Source organism: Athene cunicularia, assembly GCF_003259725.1.
Source record: "Athene cunicularia isolate RWA chromosome 1 unlocalized genomic scaffold, athCun1 chr1_part2, whole genome shotgun sequence".
NCBI lineage: Eukaryota > Metazoa > Chordata > Aves > Strigiformes > Strigidae > Athene > Athene cunicularia.
Genome location: NW_020799092.1, coordinates 11477452 through 11498190, shown reverse-complemented (window position 1 = coordinate 11498190; position 20739 = coordinate 11477452). Strand labels below are relative to the sequence as shown.

Below are 20739 nucleotides of genomic sequence, written 5' to 3'. Positions count from 1 at the left end.
CTTCCCCTGCTCCAGCCTGGGGTCTGTCCCACAGGAGACAGTCCTCCACGAACTTGCTCCAATGTGAATCCTTCTCACAGGCTGCAGCTCTTCGCGCACGGCTCTAGCATGGGTCCCTCCCACGAGCTGCAATCCTCCCAGCAACAGACTGCTCCAGCGCGGGCTGCCCTCAGAGTGCTGGCCTTCCTCGGGCACAGCCCCTGCTCCAGCGTGGGGTCCTCCACGGGCTGCAGGTGGCATCTGCTCCACTGGTGACCTCCATGGGCTGCAGGTGGACATCTGCTCCACTGGTGACCTCCATGGGCTGCAGGGGCACAGGCTGCCCTCTCACCACAGGCTGCAGGGGGCGGGGGGGGGTGTCTCTGCTCTGGCTCACCTCCCCCCTCTCCTTTCTTCCACTGACCTCTGTGTTTGCAGAGGTATTTCCCTCACCAACCTCTCCTACTCTCAGGTTGCCCTTCTTAAATATGTTATTGCAAAGGTGCAGCCACCATTGCTAATTGGCTTGGCCTTGGCCAGAGGTAGGAGGCATGGGAGCTTTGAGAATCTTCTCACAGGAGCCACCACTGTAGCCCTCTCCCCTGCTACCAAAACCCCACCACACACAAACCCATCACACTGACACAGACCACTGTGTGAATCCATAAAAAGTTGTGGAACAACCAGGGAGGTGTCTTGGAATGGGAAGCCATCAATAGGAGACTGGAACAGAACTAAACCCCAAATTCACAGGTGTTGGAAAGGGTTGAAAAAGGTGGGGACAACTGCTCGGAGTGCTTTAGGAGAACTATTGCATGCAGAAGGGAGCAGGGAGAAAAAGAACAGATGGATTTTAAAATTTTTGTTTTCATGTTATGATGGGTCTGAACAGGAAAGCTTGATAATTGAATGAGGAATTTGCAGGTCGGGGCTTCTCTCACTGCAGTACTTGATAATATCTTCAAATAATTTTTATTAGGGGCAAGAATCTTCGTTAAAGGTTTCATGGACTTCTATTATATGGCATAGCAAATTCTGGGGTTCTGCTCTGCCTTTATCTCTTATTTTTATGTTCTTGGTATCACACCCATTTTAGGTTCTTCTGCACTTAATTTTTTTTCCTCTTGTAATTTTCCCCTTGAAGCAAATCTCTTCTGTGTTACATACTAGGCAGTCCACGCATGACTAGGATCGACAGTGCTGTTTCATTCTGTAAGGAAGGAATCAGTGTTTTATGCTTTCAGTTTCTCTAACTGGAGCCCACTGTCAAACTTTTAGGACTTCTACAGATTTTTCCTAGCTAAATAAAAACAAACTAACCTTGTCATCATCTTTGGGTGCCTGTGCTTGACTGGTTGATTTAACTTGTGTGGCCAAAGTTCTGATGCCAGTCTTGGAAAGTGAACTTATTTAAGAATAGCTGTATTTGTTGTTGTTAGTAAATTACTAGAATTATGGTAGACTACAGATACAAAGTAGAAATACAGGCTTCAGGGAGCACTGAAAATAAAATTAACCTAAGTGAAACACTGTTAGATGAAAATGGACAAGCAATACAGAGCACTGGCACAGAATGGAAAGGGGAGTGGTAGTCATGTACTTCTTGTGTTTGGTTTCTTTTTTCTTTGCTTGGTTTCTGTCCTGGTTTCAACTAGGATAGGGTCAAATTTTCCCCAGCAGAGAGAGGGGGAAGGGATCTCCAGCCGGGTTATTCATACCATGTTGACGTCAGGTCCAGGGGTGGAGCTTTTTCACTTTTGCTTTTGGTTTTGGGGGTTGCGACACACGCGGTGGGCTTGTTCCCTGACCATTTTGCGGTATTTCTCTGTATATCTTTTGTCTTGTTTCACTGTTATTGCTGTTTATTGTTGTTGTTATTGCCACTGTTGTTGTTCAGATTGTTTTATCACACTGTTGTATTAAATTTCTTATTTCAGCCCGGGGTCTGTGCTTAACTTCCAGCCCGACTGGCTGAGGGTGGGGGAGGGGCAACAGCAACGTGCTCTCCGGTCCCGGCAGGGCTTAAACCTGCACAGTTTCAGACTTTGGTATCTTCTCTGTTTTATAATGCCCATGTGGTATGTTTTGGTGATGCATTAACAGCAGGGAAAGGAGGGGCTCCCAGCAAAACTCTTGTAAGTGGTTTCAGTCTCTGGAAATGCCAGCTGGACCAGCTGGGTTTTGTAATCTCTTCTAAAATGTAGGTCAGACTACGGCTGCTCCTACAGAGGCCCTCTCATCTTTCTTCCAGCCCCACTAAGTTTCCAGGTGTCGTGTTCCTTCCTGTACAGGGGAGGTAATGCTGGAGCCATCGCTCACGTGTTGTGTCCTCCTTTTCGTTCACAGGGGACGGTCTTTACTTTAGAATCTGAAGAGGAAGAGTACCCTGGGCTCATTGCGGAGGACAGTAATGACATCTACATTCTGACCAGTGACAACTCGGGACAGGTGAGCCCCCCGGAGTCCCCCACAGTGACCACGTCGTGGCAGTCAGAGAGCCTGCCCGTCTCCCTGTCAGCCAGCCAGAGCTGGCACACAGAGAGCCTGCCAGTCTCCCTGGGACCCGAGTCCTGGCAGCAAGTGGCCATGGATCCTGAAGAAGTCAAAAGCCTGGACAGCAATGGGGGAGGTGAAGAGAGGAGTGAGAACAACTCTTCCAACTCAGATATTGTTCATGTGGAGAAGGAAGAGATACCAGAGGGGATTGAGGAAGCAGTGGTGTCAGCCGTCACTGCAGAGACCATGCAGGCAGCCTTTTCAGAAACACTTGCTTCTTTGCAGGAAATAAAGCCTCAGGCTGAAATTGCTGCTATTGAAAAAACACATCCCTCTGCACTTCTGCATACAAAACAGGAAGAAAAGGGAAAAGCAGCTGAAGAGCTTGTTGAACCTGAAATCCCCCTATTAAGTATACCTGTCCTAAAGTTAGCTCCATCAGAAGAAAAAGCTGCACCAGAACCTGAGAAAATACTGCTTCCAGGGGAAAAAAAAGTGGGGAAAGAGGGCTGTTTGGAAGAAATAGAAGAGAAATCTTCCGCTGCAGAGGAGAAGCCTATCTTATTGCCGGAAGGGAAATCTATACTGCTGTACGGTGGAGCTGCTGCAGTAGCTATATTAGCTGTAGCAGTTGGCGTAGCGCTGGCGCTTAGAAAAAAGTAATGGAGCTCTCTTGAGGAGGAGGAGTGGGGAGAGAGGAGAGAGCACGATCCAATTTTTGTAGTTGTGTTACCTAAAGGTTGAGCTGCCTGCTGTTTAACTGGACATTTGAGTAACTTAAAGGTGATGGGGTGAGGTCATTTAATAAGCCTCCAGCTATGGACAATCATGTTTTTAGTAGAATTGGGGTGGGGACTGGTTTTTCGTGATTAAAGTACAGGGGTATTTTTAAAAAAAAAAAAAAAAAAAAGGAAATTTAAGAACTTAAGTGCAGGTGCTGAAGAAAGGGAGGCTCGTACTCTAGGAACTGGAAAAAGAGAACCACCAGGGGAAGAGGAGAGCCAGCTGCTGCCAACCCCTGGAGTTTTTGGCTTCTCAGACTGACCGCTATTGCAGCTGCGCTGTCCTGTCACTTCCCGTCATGCCCCTGAGCCCTCCCTAACAAATGTTGGCCAACCTGAGTCCTGTAGCGAGAGGCTGGTCTCCCTTTTGTCTCAGCTTCCTCTCAGGTACAGCACTGCTCCTCGTAACCTCGCAGGTTCCTCCTAAACCGCAGTGGGAGAGTGCTTATTCTTACCTCTTTGCTCACACCAGTTTTGGCCCCTAACATATATTGGAGCCCCACCCTGTAAAGATGCTGCCTCTCTATAGCTGTATTATCTTTGAGCATCCTGGTGCTCCTGGGGGAGAGGTGCAGGACAGTGCTCCCGCTGCCCAGGAGGGTGGGAGGGACACTGCTATTTGCTGGTTTGAGAATCCATTTGCTCCGCTCCTGCCTGGCCCATGTTACTGCCACCCTCAGGTTATCAGAGGTGCAAAATTCATGCTGGACATGGTGCCGTTCTGATCAGTACTCTGATACCATGGTATATTCAGCAAAGATACAGCAAAACTATGTGGAAGCGAGGCCAGTGCCTCCTGTGCAATTCAAAGGTTAAATGCTATGCTGTCCTGTGTCACGCTGCAGTCTGTATTCTCTTTCCCAAGTTAAGCACAGAGTGTATTTAGTTCTAACTCGGTCTTGGCTGTGACAGAATCCCAGATACATAAAGCAATGGATTCTAGTAACTGAGCAAACCAGCATTAAACATCTCCTCTGTCTGCCTGTTCCCTGACCTGGAGTGTTGTTCAGTGCTGTTTCTTTTGCGACTTTGTATCTCTATAATCAGCTAAACTTACAGGTTCACAAATGATGAGAAAGGTACCTGGGGGGGGGAGGGAGGGGGAAGCGCCCTCTTCCTGCAGTCATACTTCAGGTGTGTGTGGAGAGAAACCTTTTCAGTATTGCCATAGGCATTAGGTATGTCGGATCCAACTGCAAGTGTTCCTCTTTTGGTGCGTGTCTCTGTGTCTGTCCTTGTCTGTACCGCAGCTCTGTGGGCAAGGCCTTAGGCTTTCCCAGCAAAACTACTGACGCATCTCTTGAGCATTCATGCTGGCACTGTGGCTTAGACCAGATGGAGGCAGGTGAAAGGGAACTCGGGATAATGTAATAATCAAAATCTGAGCTTACGGGAAACTTACTCTTCATAAAGCACAAAGACAAGGTACTTTATTTCTCAATAACCTTATCTAGTGTACGTCTCCTGATGAACTTGTACCTTAAGTGATCTGAGAATTAAGAGATTAATTTAGCACATGCTCTTATTTTAGGATTTTCATGCTACATTTTCCTATCCCACCCCATATCCCAGGATGCTGGGAAGTCAGTAAGAACCTGGCAGATCTGAGGAATGCTTTTTGTTTTAAGCTTTTATGAGAGTGGATTTTCTAGAAGACTTCTTGGATTTTGAACTACATGTATGAAGTTGAATATTAAGAGGCAGGATTGTCACATATGTCCTGCTGTGTGGACTGAACTCGGGAGCTCTGGACTTTACTGTTGATCATTGCTCTTTTTCCATGTACAAAAGGTAGCTGGTTGGCCTTAACAGAAAAAGAAACCCTTTACTATGTTGCAAAATGGAATTTGACTTTTTTTTTGCCATTTCCTGGTGCCCTGCTGGTACTCCCATTGCTGTGCTGTGTGCCCAGAACGGGTCACGGGGACCTTCTCATGCCATGGACTCTCCAGTGTCTGCCTTCCCACCACTGCAGTCCCCTCTCCTGGCCCCTCACGGGACCTTCTCTCATGTGGAGAGGTGTCTTTATGCCTCTTTTGTCACAGAGGTGCATGCATGTTTATAGTTTTGCTTCATTTCACGTGTTGCAACAGTGTTTATCAACAGGTGACACAGTCTGTGAGGGAACTGCGTTGTTCCTTATGTGGCAAGGGCTGCTTTACAGCCCAGTAAGTCATGGTAGGCCTGCCTCTCTCCTGCTGCTCTGCTGACGGCTGCTGTTTCTTTCCTCTCTGGTTGTGTTCTCTGGGAGAAGGGCTGTTTTTAATCCGACCTATGTCCTCACTGAAGATGCACCTCCACCTCGGACATCCCCCATCTGCAGCCACCCCACAGGTTACACAGAAGGACCCACATGCACTCTGGAGCAGAGATGGATTTTATGGACTCCCTGTACACAGTTACCCAGAGGAGGGTGTGTGTGTGTGTGCGCGCCAGTGTTACTCTGGCTCTTCTCTGTACATGGTTGTTTCATAGTAGTGTCAGAGATGGATACAGGACAGATGAGAAAAAAATAAATCCAGGCCGGCTAGGGAAGAAGCCCCTAGCTAAAGAGCCCTGTGGGACATTAAATAAAAAATTTCTTCCACACAAAGCAGTGAGAGGGTGGCAGCAGTAGTGAGGAAAATAAATGACACTTCAAGCATTTCCATGGCAGGGCGAAAGCCTCAAGTGTCTGTTGTGTTGTTACATTTAATTGAGGATCAGCTGCACCATCTTTTGGTTGCTTGGTCCTTTCTTTACATTCTTCTCATTTTAGGGTCTTATAGACAATTCAGTAAGAATTTGTACCTTCTCCCCATCCCACTAATCATGCATTTAGAAAATCTCTTGAATATGTCCCTTTTGTCTGGGAACACTCCATTAGCTAAGAGGTCAGTTATGGACTGGAATTTATTCCATGGGGAATCCTGTAGTCAGAGCTGGGACAGGCCCTATGATGTCACCAAGGGGCAGATAAGCTCAGATGATAGCATTCTTACAGACTGAGTGCCAGGCTGCTTGCCCTGTTACAGATGAGAATTAGAAAATGGAAGGGGTTGTCCGTTCCCCCCCCCCCCCCCCCCCCCCCCCCCCAAAGTAATCCTAAACTGCAGGGTCTAATTACCCCAAACCATGTGATGCAACCTCTCCTTAGTGGATCTCTGCACTGGCAGAGAAAAGACAGTAGCTATATACTTACAAAAGGGCATATAGAATTACTCTCACGTGCGTTGCTTATCCCCTTCCCAGAAGTGCCTCAATATCTGTCCTTGAGTGGCCTGTACCTTAACAAAATATCTACCTTAGACCCATTCTCTCTTCACTTTATTCTTGTCTGCAGCACACCCTAAAGCTGAGATGCTAAAACAGCAGAGGACTGGAGCTACAAAATAAGTGTTTAAAGGAACTGTAGTGGGTGGCATGCTAAATAAGGACCTGTCAAGGTGCAACTTAAAATTTCAGTTGTGTTTAAGCTATGCTCACTTGGGTGTTGTGGCAGGGAGCTGGACAAGGTCTGTCTTCAGCAAGCATTCCTGGCTGGGAGCAAAGACTGAAACCCAGAATCCCTGTTACATAAAAGCCCAGACTCCTGAGAGCTGCTTGTTGCAGCTGTGTGCTGTGAGAGCCTAGTGGACTCCTGCCTCCCAACTCCCTTAAACTTCAGAAGCGCCAAGCTATGGGGCTGGCATTGGCACAGCAGTGCAAAGCTGCTCAGCTAGGGCAAAACAGGAGTATTACTGAGCACGCACAGGAAGGCAGCTTAAACTTTTGGCTTTTGTCAAGCTAGGTGGATGCTGAGCAGGGGTTCACAAGGTGTTAATTTGGCTGCTGAAAAATGCTGAAAGTAACTTGGGTCTGAAATATTAGACCTGGCCCAGTGAAACAAACCAGAACCAAGAAAGCAATTATTTTCTGCAGTCTTCTGTTCATTCAGAGGTGAACATCAAGTAGCTGCCTGCTCCAGGTACTCACCTGTCTGAACAGAAGCTCCTAGCATGGAGCCAAACAATGCAGCAGCCACAGAGGTGATCAAGGGACTGGGAAGCCTGTCATGTGAGGAAAGGCTGAGAGAACTGGGTTTGTTCAGCCTTGAGAAGGCTTAGGGGAGACCTTATCACCATGTTCCAGTATTTGAAGGGCGGCTACAAAGATGGAGACTCCCTTTTTACAAGGAATCACATGGAAAAGATGCGGGGTAATGGGCACAAGTTACTTGTGTCCAACTGGAATCTCCCTAGAAAAGGAAAAATTTTCCCAATGAGAACAATCAGCCACTGGAATAATCTCCCCAGGGAAGTGGTGGATTCCCCAACACTGGACACTGTTAAGACTGAGATGGACAGGGTGCTAGGCCATCTTGTCTAGACTGGCTTTGCTAGGAAGTTTGGACCAGATGATCCTCAAGGTTCCTTCAAACCTGGCATTCTGAGTCTGTGATTCATGTTCTCTGTTTAGTATTGCATCTTGTTTTAGACACCAGTTTAACTGCTGGCTGAAGGTGAAGTGCTGGTTGTGGTGTTTGCAGTTGGTTGTTGCACCTGCCTTCTGGAGAGCAAAGTACTACAAGAATCCGTTTGTGAGGGCTTGATTTTTCTTCCTGGCTGGGGGCTGTTGTTCAGGCATTTGCAGCTCAAGGGCTGGGTGGTGAGAGCTACAGTGCTGAGTGCTCTTGCCTAGGGCAAGTTCTTGTGCCAGAATCCCATTTCCTTCCTTTTCATGTAGCTCTGATCACACCTAGGCTAACACTGGACTGTATTTTTAAACTGATGAATGCTTTCTGATGGTCACAAATGAAACATTTCATTAGTACTAAACAAGCAAGGTTCTGAAGTTTGGTCTTTCTTTTTAATGATTGTAGTAGACAAAATAATCTGAGGTCATAAACCTTCCCTACATTTTAGCTACAGCAGTATGGCAAGTACTAGCAAAGCCCTAGTAAGGCAGATCTTGTTATTCTGACAGAAAAAGAGAAGTGCTTCTGGCAGCACAGTCTCTCATTCACCAAGCCAGAGCAAGCCCATGCTACAGAATTGGAATGTGCAATTGCTAGGTTCTTTAGCTAGGAAATGGGGGGGTGGAGGGGTGAACACGGCCCCAGCTGTCACACATAGGTAGAGCCCAGGTTTTCAGTAGAATCTCTGATTCCAAACACAAAATGAACTGAAAGTCAATTCCCGTGTCTCCAACAGGCACAGACACAGTGGGAGTAGTGTCTACTCCAGCAGGTTACACAACAGGAGAAAGTGTTTCCCGGTGAAACAGGGAGAGGTGAGGCACATTACCTCCAGGACCTAATGAAGGCAGAAGCTGTGCATGACTTCAACGTGGCTTCAATTTCAGCACTAGGAAGGTTACAAGAACAGTATTGCTTTGACTCCATGTATGTATCTGTACTTCAAAGTGAAAGCTCTGTATTGCCCTTAAAAAAAAAAAAAAAAGATGTTGGGGGCAGTGTTTGTGAGATTTAAGCCACCACTACTTGATTCCTGTAGGGAGCAGGGCCCCTGGGGCTCGCTCGAGGCACTAGAGTTCCAGGGTACTCTGTGGCTGCTGACTGAACTCTCCTGTCTGGTGTAGGGGGCTGGGGAAGGAGAACGGCACCAGCTGGGAAGGGGCAGCTGTAGTGTCACCAGTACATGCAGGGGAACCACACCGCATCACTCAGCTCCACCTCCTTAAGTAACTCTATCAATTTTTTTCCTACTTAGAGCTGACCCTCTCTTGGTCTCTTAGGTAGGCTGACTTGCTTCCTCCGAGCTAGAGGTCTATGGTCATGCTGTAGAAGTGGGGGAGCTACTGTTAGCTTCCAGTGGAAGCTGCTTTTGATCTCCCTGCAGTATCTGCAGGGGAGGGAACGAACACTTGATTTGGACAGAACAAGCTGCAGAGGATGCATCTTACTGCTGTACCTTTGGGGGGGTCCATCCTAATTTTTTAACTTACATTATAAGCTTTTATTCAAGTATAAAGTTACAACCCACTCTGACCAAAAGAATTGCCACTTGCTTTAGGTAGGAAAGCCTAATGGGACTGACTCTATGTTAGGGGAGATCTTCTACTAGGCTTCTGCTGGGTGTAGGCTTATAGTGACAGACTTGCAGGAATCTCAGATTCTGTTCTCAAGAGGCCTCCCTGGGGGAAGAGACCCTGACTGGTCCTCAAGTCACCCATTATGCAAGGAACTGGTCATATTGTTCCTTTTAATATGCAAGTGCAGCCCTCTTGGGAAAAACTGTCTCTAAAGCTTCTTGTGCTATTTGGTTAATAAAAGTGTTTCCACCTTTAAAAGAAAGTTATTTCCAGCTTCATTGTTCTATTTTCAGTTGAAGGGGTATGTACATTTTTTTCCCTCTGCTAATGGGACACTGCTGTAAGACCATGCCCCCAGGTTGCACTTTAATAAATGGTACAGTTTTCAAAACCAATGTGCAGACTCTTTCTATGCTTCCCCTCTCCTGCTCTAGTGCAGGCACCAAAAGAAAAAAAAAAAGGTGGTTTTACTTAGCAAGGCCCAAGGCCAGGACCAGAGTCTCTCTATTGCTGCCAGCTGCATCATAAGCAGCAGTAAATTAGAGGAATGCCATGATTACTTGCACAAAAAACCTGACAACACACACAAAAAAAAAGCAGGTGGAAATTTAAATTCTTAAGAGCTGTATTGCCATGAGAACTGACAATTTTATTTAAGTTAAACAACCCCACAAAATACTTACATCATTTTAAAACTTCTGAGGCAGCTGGATCACAGGTGAAGCCTTTGCCACCCTGTGTATGATTACAGGTACATATCAAACAACCTGAGTCCAAGTTTGTTGAACCTGAGAAGTAACTTTCAGTACACTCCCAAGAGATGTCAGGTATTCTCATACCTTCTTTCTCTTTATAGCAAGATATTCTAAAGCTAAATAATTTTTCTCAAGCATTATCCAGGTTGCATCCCCTGAAGGAATTTGCCCTGTACCTAACCCCTGCCCTTTTCTTTACAGTTTCTCCTCGGTTTTCTTTTTCAATGGTGATTGATACTGAAGCATCTTTGCTTCAGCCTCCCTGGCCAAAAATCCCTACCTCCTTTGGGGTTGTTCCCTCTTGCTGCCAGCTACCCTCTAAGCTACACATGATTTTCCCTGCCCCTCCCCTTGGTGACCTGTGCTGATTAGCCACCATTCTACAGCCCGAGGCCTTCCTGGGAACAATCAACACTCAGCATGGCTCAGCTGCAGCACCAGGAGCAGGGCTGGGAAGAGAATTAACTAAGGCAAAATGCTACAGCTGATTTAAAAACAAAATAATACTGAGAGGTCAGGCTTTGTGTCCAGCATTTCCTCAAGGCACAAGCCAGGGTCTGCACAAAGTCTGCTACTGCTAAAATTAAAAAAAGAACAAACCCCTAAAAAAACAGTATTGTAAAATGAGAGGGCAAGCACTACTCCTTACAGGTAGTGGCAGAGCTGGCATGCAGCTCACACTACCATCTTTGCTGTGCTAGTCTACAAAAGCCTATCTATGAAGCTCTGCCTTCCCTTTCACAGCTGCATCTCAGAAGTCAAGACCAGAAAATTATTTGCATACATCAAGAAAAGTAAAAAGTCTTTGGAAATCCTCCTTCTCCACACAGCAGGCTGGAGCACTCACTAACGCAGCTAGAGGGAGAGAAACAGAACCAGCATTAACAGCAGCAGAGCCATCCCCCCACAGCAAGCCCCATCCCTGCCTGCCCACCTGGAGCTTGGGCAGGGGGAGCAGCAGCCGCCCCAGCCTGTTCCCAGCACCACAAACCACCCACCACCACCCGCAGCCCCCCCTTGCTGTGCTAATGGCAGGGACACAGCTGGTACCACAAGTCCCAGGGGAACAGAGTGGATGGGCCCCCCGTGCCCAGCTCTATCCTCCCTCCCAACGCCCCTACGCTGAGGTGGGTGGACAACTCGCAGCCCAGCAGCCCATGGCCTGCTCAGCACATCAGAGCCCAGGTCAGTGCCCCACCCAGCAGTAAGGCAGCACGAGGGCGTCTCTTACACTAGCGACCGGTTTCTGTGACAGCTCTGCACCCTTGAGCTACTGATCCCTCACAGTGACACTGTGCCTTGCTGCCAAGCAGTGAACCGCGGTGCTGGGTGAGGTAGCTGCCTACTCTCACATGACACAGGGTGCGCTGGGGCCCTCTGTGTTGCTGCCAACGCTGCAGTGCTGGGGGACACCCCACACCTGCAGCACCCCACAACGGTCACCACTGTTCCACAGGGTGGCAGGCTCACAGCCCTGACAACACATCTCTCATTCTTAAGAATGGGGGAAGGTGTGTGTGTATCCATTCATCCAGCCCCCCTCCCCTCCCCTGACAGGTTAGTTACAAAAGCAGGGGCCAAATGCCCTAACCTCTACTCTGGCTTGACTGCTAGCTGTTTAGACTCTGCAGCTCCAGCAAGCAAGAACAGAGCTGCCATTTGCCATGTGACCATTTCTCACTGTTACTCTGCTGGTGCTGTTTTCCAAGGGCAATTCCTTTCCCCTTTCAGTTCTGCCAAGCTCTGGGGAGCCCAGAAAGACAAGAGCAGATACCACAGGCCCAAGTCATTTGGGAAATCCAGCTATCAGAGCTCAGGTCAGGCTTTCCTTCCCCAAGGGCACTATTAACTCAAGTCTTATTGGCAAAGCTCCCTGAAGAGACTACAGGAAGAAGGGGAGCAACCACATCTCTTATTCTGCCCCACAGAATAAACACACTCTTCACTGGCTGCTCTGAGAATGGGGCAGGCAGAAGCTGTGACATGTCCTCCTCAAGCCTCCCTCCCTCAGCACACAACCTTCAGGGGTCTGCATGGACTGGCATTCCCTTCTGGTCAAACCTCCAGATCACTCCAGGGAAACCAGCAGCCCATGGAAAGCTCAGAGCTAGGCTACCCCTCTGGGAATAACCCAGGCCAGCCAAGAGGCTGGCCATGACTCTGAGAGAGCTGTTTGACAGCACTCACCATTCCGACAATGTAGTTGTGGAGCTGCTGGCTGATGTAGTTCACAGTGGTGCGGAAGACACGCTGTAGAAGGGAGGGCATTGTATTGGCAATTTTTTTAGTTAAGACCATTGCTAGCACCAGCATGGCCTTCTCCTGTTCCATGTCTGAGGGGATGGCGCGTGCAAGCCCTTCCACTGCTGCTGACATGTGCTGGGTTATCTCCTGTATGGAAGGAAGAGAGGGATCTCAGCGCAACAGCTGTGGGAGAAAGGGGTCTCAGTAGCACAGTGCTGGCAGGCTGTGCTAACTGCTGTGCTTGTTCTAACACCTCACAGGATGCCACTCCCCTCCCTCCCAGGCACTTACACACCCTGGATGGCAATAAGGATGACTATCTCCAGGTTCAGCTGCTAACCCAAGACAAAAAGAAAGGGAGACAACACACAGAGCAATGGAAAATTTAGATAGCACCCTCCACACTCAGGGTGCAGCAGCCCCCCTCCTCCCCAGGGTTTGCACCAAGCCTGCAAAGTCCTGAAATGGGAAAGACCAACCCACCTTAAACACAGTAATGATCAGGGGTACAAGCTTAGGCAGGGACTAGCAAGAAGGCAAAATGAGTTTCATAGAAAAGTCTTCACACAGGGAGGAGCTCGAAAAGGTGTCCAAACATGGAATAAACAGTGCTCCCAAGATCAGTTTCCCAACAGGGACAATGTGCATATGCACCCACTAAGCTACACTACTAATGCAAAAAAGCAAGGTCCGCCCGGTCAGAAGTTAGGTTTTTCTCAGTCTTACAGAAGACCATTAGGCAATAAATTTGAAGGCCTGAAACTTAACTGGGTGGAAAGTAAGACTGCAGGAGTAGGGAATGATCAGACTCTGCTGGAAGCAGTCTGTGCAGGTGACAAACCCTAGTAGAAAACCCCCACACCACAAAAAAAAAAAAAAGAAAAGATTGAAGTCATTAAATCCCACTTTTTCAGCAAGAAGGTGGACCCTCAATTCAAAGACAGCATTAGGTTTTAGAGCATAGGAAACTTAATCACAGGCAGAGAAGGCCAAACAAGACAGGAAGTCACAGTTACCTTGAAGATGCCAAAAATGGGATGTCTAACACAAGGGACCTCAAACTCTACTGCCCTTGCAGAGCAGTGAGGCGCATTAGATGCTGGGCCAGAGACTACATCACATCTATTGGTGGGAGAGTGACTGCATCAGAGAGGTGAAGATGTCACCTAACAAAGCCTTCTCTGCAGGTGACCCATCCAAGCCTAAACACACTGCTACTCCCAATACTGACCAAGCTAAACAGTTACGGCACTAGAAAAGGGTCTCACTAACTTGCTGTCTCTTCAGCTTTCAGTAACAAGGTCAAGCTTCTGGCACTAACACTGCTCAAATTTTACCCACATGACAAGCAGCAGACATACAGGACCCAGCAAAGTCTTGTCCAAAGATCTTAAGGACAAATACTAAGCCTTAACCAGACAGATGATTTTCAAAGATAAGCCACTGGGCCAAAAAAACAAGGAAAAAATGCTTCTCGGTCAGTCTCAATTTATCTGTAGAAAGGAGACGAGTCCAAGGAACCACAATTTGCATAGCAACAGCTGCCACAGGATACAGCATCACCTCTAACAAGTCTTCAAAGGTGTTTGGGCTGAATTTAATATGGCAATAATTAAATCAGCAAACTAGCAGAGATAGAGAAGTTGCAAAATTGCTGCTTCAAAGTCACAGCAGGAAGGATGCACAACATTTGAAAGGGGATCCGCTAGTCAGGTTGCTTTTCACTCACCTCTCCAGACAGATTCTCATTCAGAAAGTGCTGCACTAGATCATTTACTACTCTTGCTTTGATTTCTTTATCAAACTGGTCTCCAATCTCAGCAAGCTGAGCAGCAATGATCCGGACAACTTCTTCATTTACCTCAGGGTCAAACACTGCCAACACATACAGCAGGATTTAGTTCACAGGCTTCAGTCAAGACTTGGTTCAGTGCAGGTAAGCTGACCCATAGCATTTTGCCCATCTCCATTCACAACCTCCTTCCCACCCCAAATCATCATGCATTTATGACAGCTATACACACTACAACTCCCTTATGTATGCTCAACTCATTTACTAGAGATGACGTGCAAACAGGGTTTTTTTATCTGTAAAGTGCAGCCTCACCCTGCCCCAAAAAACACTGCAGGGGAGGTTAGAACATCTCCAGTCAAAGTCCGTACAAACACCCTGCCGAGAGAGGGGAGGTGAGAGAGCGTGCATGATTTTTTCAGGTGATTACTGTCAGGACCTCTCTCTCACACACCATCTAAAATACAGCATCTCAGAGAACGGTTTGGGTTGGAACGGACCCTTAAAGGTCACCTAGTCCAACTGTCCTGCAATAAGCAGGGACATCTTCAACTAGGTCAGGTTGCTCAGAGCACCACTGAACCTGACCTCAAATGTTTCTTGTGATGGGGCATCTACCACCTCTCTGGGCAACCTCTTCCAGTGTTTCACCACCATCATAAAAATTTTTTTCCTTATATCCAGTCTGAATCTACTCTCCTTTAGTTTAAAACCGTTACCCCTTGTCCTACCTCCTTTTGGCAAAGCTTCCCATTGTCACTTGGGGCATGAGATGGATATTTGTAGGAGAGAGCGCTATTTACTACAGCTATTCCACCCCACCCTGATTAGGTTGAGGTCAACATGACAGCTGACACATACTCAGCAACAAGCAACAGCCATCCTGCAGATGGCTAGTGAAGCAGAAACAGTACTAGAAACTACTTGAGGAACAGTTTCTACCACACTGGTAGATCAGAAAGGGATTCACCCAGTACCAGAACAAGAGTTGTTCCAAAATCCTAGACCAAGTACTGATACTGCCTGAGGAGTAGTGTGAGGCCTAACAACTGCTTAATATCACACTCCTCAAGGACAGCAATCATTAGTACCAGCTTTGTGGCCCTTGTCTGATGTGCTGCAGACAAGACCCCAGGGTGACAGGTGTTCTAGAAATCCATGGAGAGGTAACAGTGCTAAGCAATATCTGTCTTATTCTAAGTGTTAAAATCCCAACCAATACCACCACCAACAGCCACATTGTGAAGTTTCTCAATGGAGAAAGCGTTACTCCTCTGGAACAGGCAAAGATGGGAAAAAGGGAAAGAAAAACACCACCTTCAGAGAGGCAGGTAGGATGGAGAAAAGAGCACTCACCTAGCTCACCATTCTGCAAGTGGCCGCTCCGATTGCCATCAGTCTGAAGTTCCACCTCATCATCATAGCAGTAGCTGCCTTTCAAAGGCACAATCCCCTGGCTTTGTAGGGAATACAGTTGTTCTTTGAATTTACAGTCAGAGGACACCTCCAGGAAGGTGTACAGTAGCGCACACTCCATGCGGACAGATCCACTGATCTTAAACATAAGAAAATCACTCTTAAACCCATGCCTTGGAAAAGCTCCACTCAAAAGGTCTACCCATACATTGTTTTCCAACCCCGAACACATCTCTGGCCTCTTCTGAATAGAATTAGCCAGGGAGTCCACAAGACTTCAGCAATTACACATTAACTCCTTGATGTGTACCCACATACAACTGTCTGATGGTGAATGATATATAGCTCTGTTCTTACAAGTCAGTAGTGGAAGAGTCAGCTCACCTTCTCCCGTTTCCAGCTGTAACAATGACAGAAACCCTGATCAAAGCTTCTCTTGAAACAGATGTGTACTCAGCACAAACCACCCACCCACTTCCCCCTGTCCAGACATCTGCATTCAGGAGGTTTTTACCCCTGTATTTGGCAACTGAGCATTCTACTTGCTATGGATAACGAAGCCAGCAGCTCCCCATTTAAATGTAATCAGAGCATAGCAGTAACAAGGTGAGAAACAGAGATAACAGCATAAGCCTGCAAAAAAACCCAAGGTTAACATTTTTTTCTCCTCTCTCAAAGAGATCTCAACTAGCTCTGTAATAAACCTGTTCAGGGCCCTGCAAAGAGCCAAGCAGTTGCTCACAAGAACAGTGACACTGAGATGGCAGATAAGTGGTGTCTGGTAACATCTACACCAGCACATTCACCCCCAGTAAACAGGCACATGCTGCCTTCACAGCCACACACCCTGCTGCCTTCAAGCAAGGTGGTATGGAGTGCCCATATTAGTTAGGCTGAGGAGCTCCCTCAAGCACTCAGACTGATGTGAGCAAGAGGTCCCACTGGAACGTGGGGCCCCATAACCAACTAAGGCCTCTAAAGAAAACCAGGAGACTGTCCAAAAATTTTAGTTAAGCAGCTGAGAGAGCAGGATGTTGTATAAATGCAGAAATAAAGTAAGAAAATCTTTAGTATGCAGACCATCTGCCTGTAAGATAAGAAAATGCTTAGACTTAATTGTAACTAGGGAGAAAAATCAAGGCTAAAGTATAATGGTTTGTCTTGCCAACTGCTTAGGGTAATCAGCGTGCAACCAGGATGAACTTGATAAGTGAAAGGGAGTTTCAGGCACCTTTTGGGGAGTGGAACCTTGCAAGGCCACTATACAGGACCATATTGCCTAGGTAACAGTATCAAAAGTGGAACAAACATATCAGAAGTAATTAAGGACAGGTTGTTTACTTCATAGGAGACTGGGCAGAGAAAAGGAGGAACAAAACAAAAAGGAAAGTCCAAAAATGGAAACAAATGGAAAATAAGGTATATGATGAGTCAAAGATCAACAGAAGGCCCATATTTCATGATCTGAGCATGGTTGTTTACAGACAGGAGCAAAGCTCATCTGGTGACCCAAGCTCACTGGGGCACTAGTGGCAATCCCCTTGAACAACCCACTAGACTAGTCATTAAGTTTAGGTTCAAAAGGCTTCCTGGAGGGCAGAGCAAAGAGGGTTCTAATTGTACCCTAACACTAGGTGGGGTGGGGACAACAGACATTTCAATAGCAGTTCAATTTAGTTAATAAGATTTAAGTGTAATAAATTGGAGCTTCATAATTATGTTTAATATTGTACAAAACTGCAATAAATTGATCACAGTGGTGTGTCTATTAATGTATTAGTTTTAGTAGTTTGTAGTCTTATCAGTAAACATTGCAGTCTCTTGTAGCTACCTCTCCAGTCTACAGTTTAAGAGGGGGAATGTCACACTGCAAGGTAACAATGAAGCAGCTTGCAAACTAAATGGCTCCACCCACTTGTCTGTATTCAGAGCTGTGTGAGGGCCCCTGCAGCAATTCCGGGGAAGGCAAGAAGGACAAGAGACAGCACTTAAGACTTATTTCCTTCAATGTATCTTGGAACAAGTGCACAAGAAAAGCACTGGTCACTGTGAACCACCGACTTCAGTCACGTTTGAATCTAACCTGTTCCATGATGGATTCGGAGACAGAGCAGCTCTTGTCACCCTCTGCTTCAGACCAGAAGCACTTGACCTGCAAAAGAGTAAGAAAAAAAAAAGTGTTAAAATGAAAAAAATTTCCCATAAACCCACATCTTGCAGCAGTGCTCTTGGGTCTGGCCATGTCTCAAAAAAAAAAAACCCCAACCTTTCTAGTGATGCATATCATATTTCTGGAGAGGGCTGCCCATCACACACTGGCAGTCATAAAAAAAGGCTGAGAAAACCACAACTGTCCCAGCAAGAAGGAAGGGCAGCCCTTCACCTGAAGGAAGGTCATGGAACTCCTTCCTGCCACAGATACATAGAAGACAGTGGAGTGACATAACCTACAAATGAGGCGGTGCTGGGGAAGGGAGGGACAACCCTTCATAGTACCAGAGGCTGGAACAGAAAGCAGTGTTATCACAGAGGAGTTCCTGAGTACCTACTGAGAGCAGGTGAACTACTTGGGTCTGTGTGCACAGCAGTATATTCAAAATGAAACACCCAGCTGACATTCCTACACATGTGCAGGACTTCAAGTGTGATGCCCCCACACAGATACACATGTGTATACTTAGGCTTACTTCAATACTTTCCCAGCAAATACCCAGGGATAGGGAAGGTTGAACTAAGTACCATCAAAGGCTTCTAGTTACATGAGCACAACTCCAAGCCTCCAGGGAGGCCTACTAGGAAGAAAGGAGAAAAGAGGACCCAGGTCACGAGCTTCTCTGCCCCCATGGTGCACACTCAGCCTGTCTCATGGCTGGGCAGTGCCCAAGGGAAGAGGCATGCAGAGAGGGCAGAAAGCATGGTACAGAGTGTGGCCTCCCTCACCCACTGGGAAAGGGGAGCTGGTAGAAGAGCCCAGTGCTCCCTCCTCATTCAGTCGGGCATAGCTGATGGGTGGGTAGACCAGCAGCTCAAGTAGTGACACCTGGTACAGGAAGTCCCAGAGCATGAAAGGTGCAAGAGCAGCACAGCAAGCATCAATAACACAAGACTATGTAGCAAATGCCACATGGGGAGGATAGGAATCCTGCAACAGTCCCACAGCTGCACACAGAGGTCTCTAGTGCAAGCTGGCTTCAACTCATGATGAGTAGGGCCTGGTTGAAAGTGGGCTCTACTTTCCCAACAGGCCTTCTTCATCCAGGGCAATATACCTGGCTCTTACACAGGTAGTTTGCCCAAAAATGGGGTGAAAGCATCAAGGAGTCCAAACACATGGCCTGGTAACTATCAAAGACCTGGGCTGATGAATGATCCTATTTCATTTAAAACACAGTTGTGAGGGGTTGTTGAAATAATTAAGTGTGCTGGTGGAAAAGAGGGAGGAAGTGAAAGTAGAAATTAATTCAAAACTCCGAAGGAAACCACAGTAATAATATTAAGAGACCATGAATTTCCCAGCTTTTCAGAGGCTCTCAGGAGTCTCCCAAGACCAAAACACAATCTCAAATACGTCTAACACACACAACAGCCTACAGACAACCTCTTAATCATGAGCTCTTTTCTTCATTTCATTGTTACATCAAACTAATAGCTTCCCAAAACACAAGCTTAGCCTTTGCTGCTTTGCATTTGTGTCTGTTCCATTCAAATCCCTGTTGCTTCCACTCACCTCTACCCTAAAGAGTGTGCTGGCTGGGGAGAAAGCAGTCCTCTCTGTCCTCTTCTCTGGGACCTGACAGGGCTCTGGAACAGATCAGGGTAACCCTTCTCCTGGGCTTGACTTTGCTGGAGGAGAGACAGATGTTAATTCAGGTTGGAGAACTTGAGACAGAATCCCCAAGATTAAGACAAATGTGGCAATTTAGCATTACATCTGTGGCAGGACCTTGGCTCTGTGCAAACTCCTCAGGAGTCGTTGTCCACATCAGCAACACTTGTGTAGGCTAGGCAAAGCCTCAACCTGCATATACTCTTGTTTCTTATATATAGTATTTATTTTCAAAGTAATTCATCCCATACCCAGTGTTCATGTTACAACTAGTAAATAGTGGATATCCTCTGACATCAACTCCTGCCAAGTTAAAACACCACTTCCTGAACCATCATGGCTTAGACCACAGGAAGCCTGAAGTAGTATTGAGCTTCTGCTGCCCACATCCCATTTGCCTTGAAACCCACACTCATCACAGCAACCTTCTTGGGCTCTACCAGTATTGCCATCCCCACCCAGCTCTAGCCTGTGCCAAAAGCTTCATGTGGGACCACAGTTCTACAGCTGGTCAGATTAACCTATGTTGGCTAATTTGGGTTGGCAATAGCCAGGCTGAACAAATCTCACATCTTCCAAGGTACAAGTTGTGCCATCCTCTGTTCATACCACACTATAGGTGCAGAGGGGCAGATGTCCTCCCGCAGTTTTGGCAGAAGCGTGATGCAACACAAGCCACTACAGCTGCAAGTTGCACATAAGTGGCCAGATGTGCTAGTGAAACTAGCTGAGTAGCAAAGAAATTTCTCACTCACAAAAACTTTACAGCAAAGCCTCTTCCACCCAAACGTAGTCAAACTGTGCTAGGATGACCTACTTTTTCTCATTGATAAGAATTCCAGTAAATTTCTGGACAGCAAGTTGAATTCAGTTGGCAATAAATAGACTAAATAAAACATCAGCCTGCAGAGGGACCAACATAATCTTTCTTACAACAAGAGGATGGAATAGAAATATAAGTCAAGACACTTCCTCGGGAGGTTTGCTACCTGCCACATCTTTCGAATGAAAGCTCAGAATATGGTTTTAAGAATCCAGATGCTCTATATTTTTTGTCACATTATTTCACACTGCCAGGAGACTCACTTGGTTCAGTCCAAACACTCATGAAAGAGGCAAACAAGAAACACACTACTGTCCTTTCCCCACTCCCTGATTTAAAATAAGAGGCACAGACACACTCCAGTTTGGGAAGAAAGAGATGCACATTGCTCTGTTCCCAAAGTCAGACAAAAAGATCCAGATCTGTTCTGGGCATGTCCATACAGCCAGGCCTGGAAAGCCAGGGCACAGCAGCTTGGCACAAGGCTCTGCAAGTGCATTATCCACATCAGCCTATTGTGGTGACTAGAAGCTCTAAGAGGAGCTTGAGACTGTCTGCCTGTGCATGTTCCTCACATCAGTTCTTAGAAATGTGCAGGAAAGGTGCCTGGCTAT

At 46.8% G+C, this 20739-nt stretch overlaps 2 protein-coding genes across 2 annotated transcripts in view; one reads left to right on the top strand and one right to left on the bottom strand.

Moving 5' to 3' along the window:
• BCL2L13 (BCL2 like 13) overlaps window positions 1–9655 on the top strand; it is a 40069-nt gene extending 30414 nt beyond the window's left edge. The window contains exon 6 of the mRNA XM_026864599.1: window positions 2326–9655. Within this exon, the coding sequence (XP_026720400.1) occupies window positions 2326–3138 (813 nt within the window). The 3' untranslated portion in view covers window positions 3139–9655. The remainder of the gene's footprint in view (window positions 1–2325) is intronic.
• Window positions 4062–19317, bottom strand: BID (BH3 interacting domain death agonist). The gene is made up of 6 exons (XM_026864610.1): window positions 19204–19317; window positions 17560–17628; window positions 15417–15615; window positions 13998–14143; window positions 12212–12415; window positions 4062–10879 (listed from the first exon to the last, which is right to left on the bottom strand). The coding sequence occupies exons 2-6, from the start codon at window positions 17566–17568 to the stop codon at window positions 10871–10873; spliced, it is 567 nt and encodes a 188-aa protein (XP_026720411.1). The 5' UTR covers window positions 17569–17628; window positions 19204–19317; the 3' UTR covers window positions 4062–10870.
• Window positions 19318–20739: the final 1422 nt, after the last annotated feature.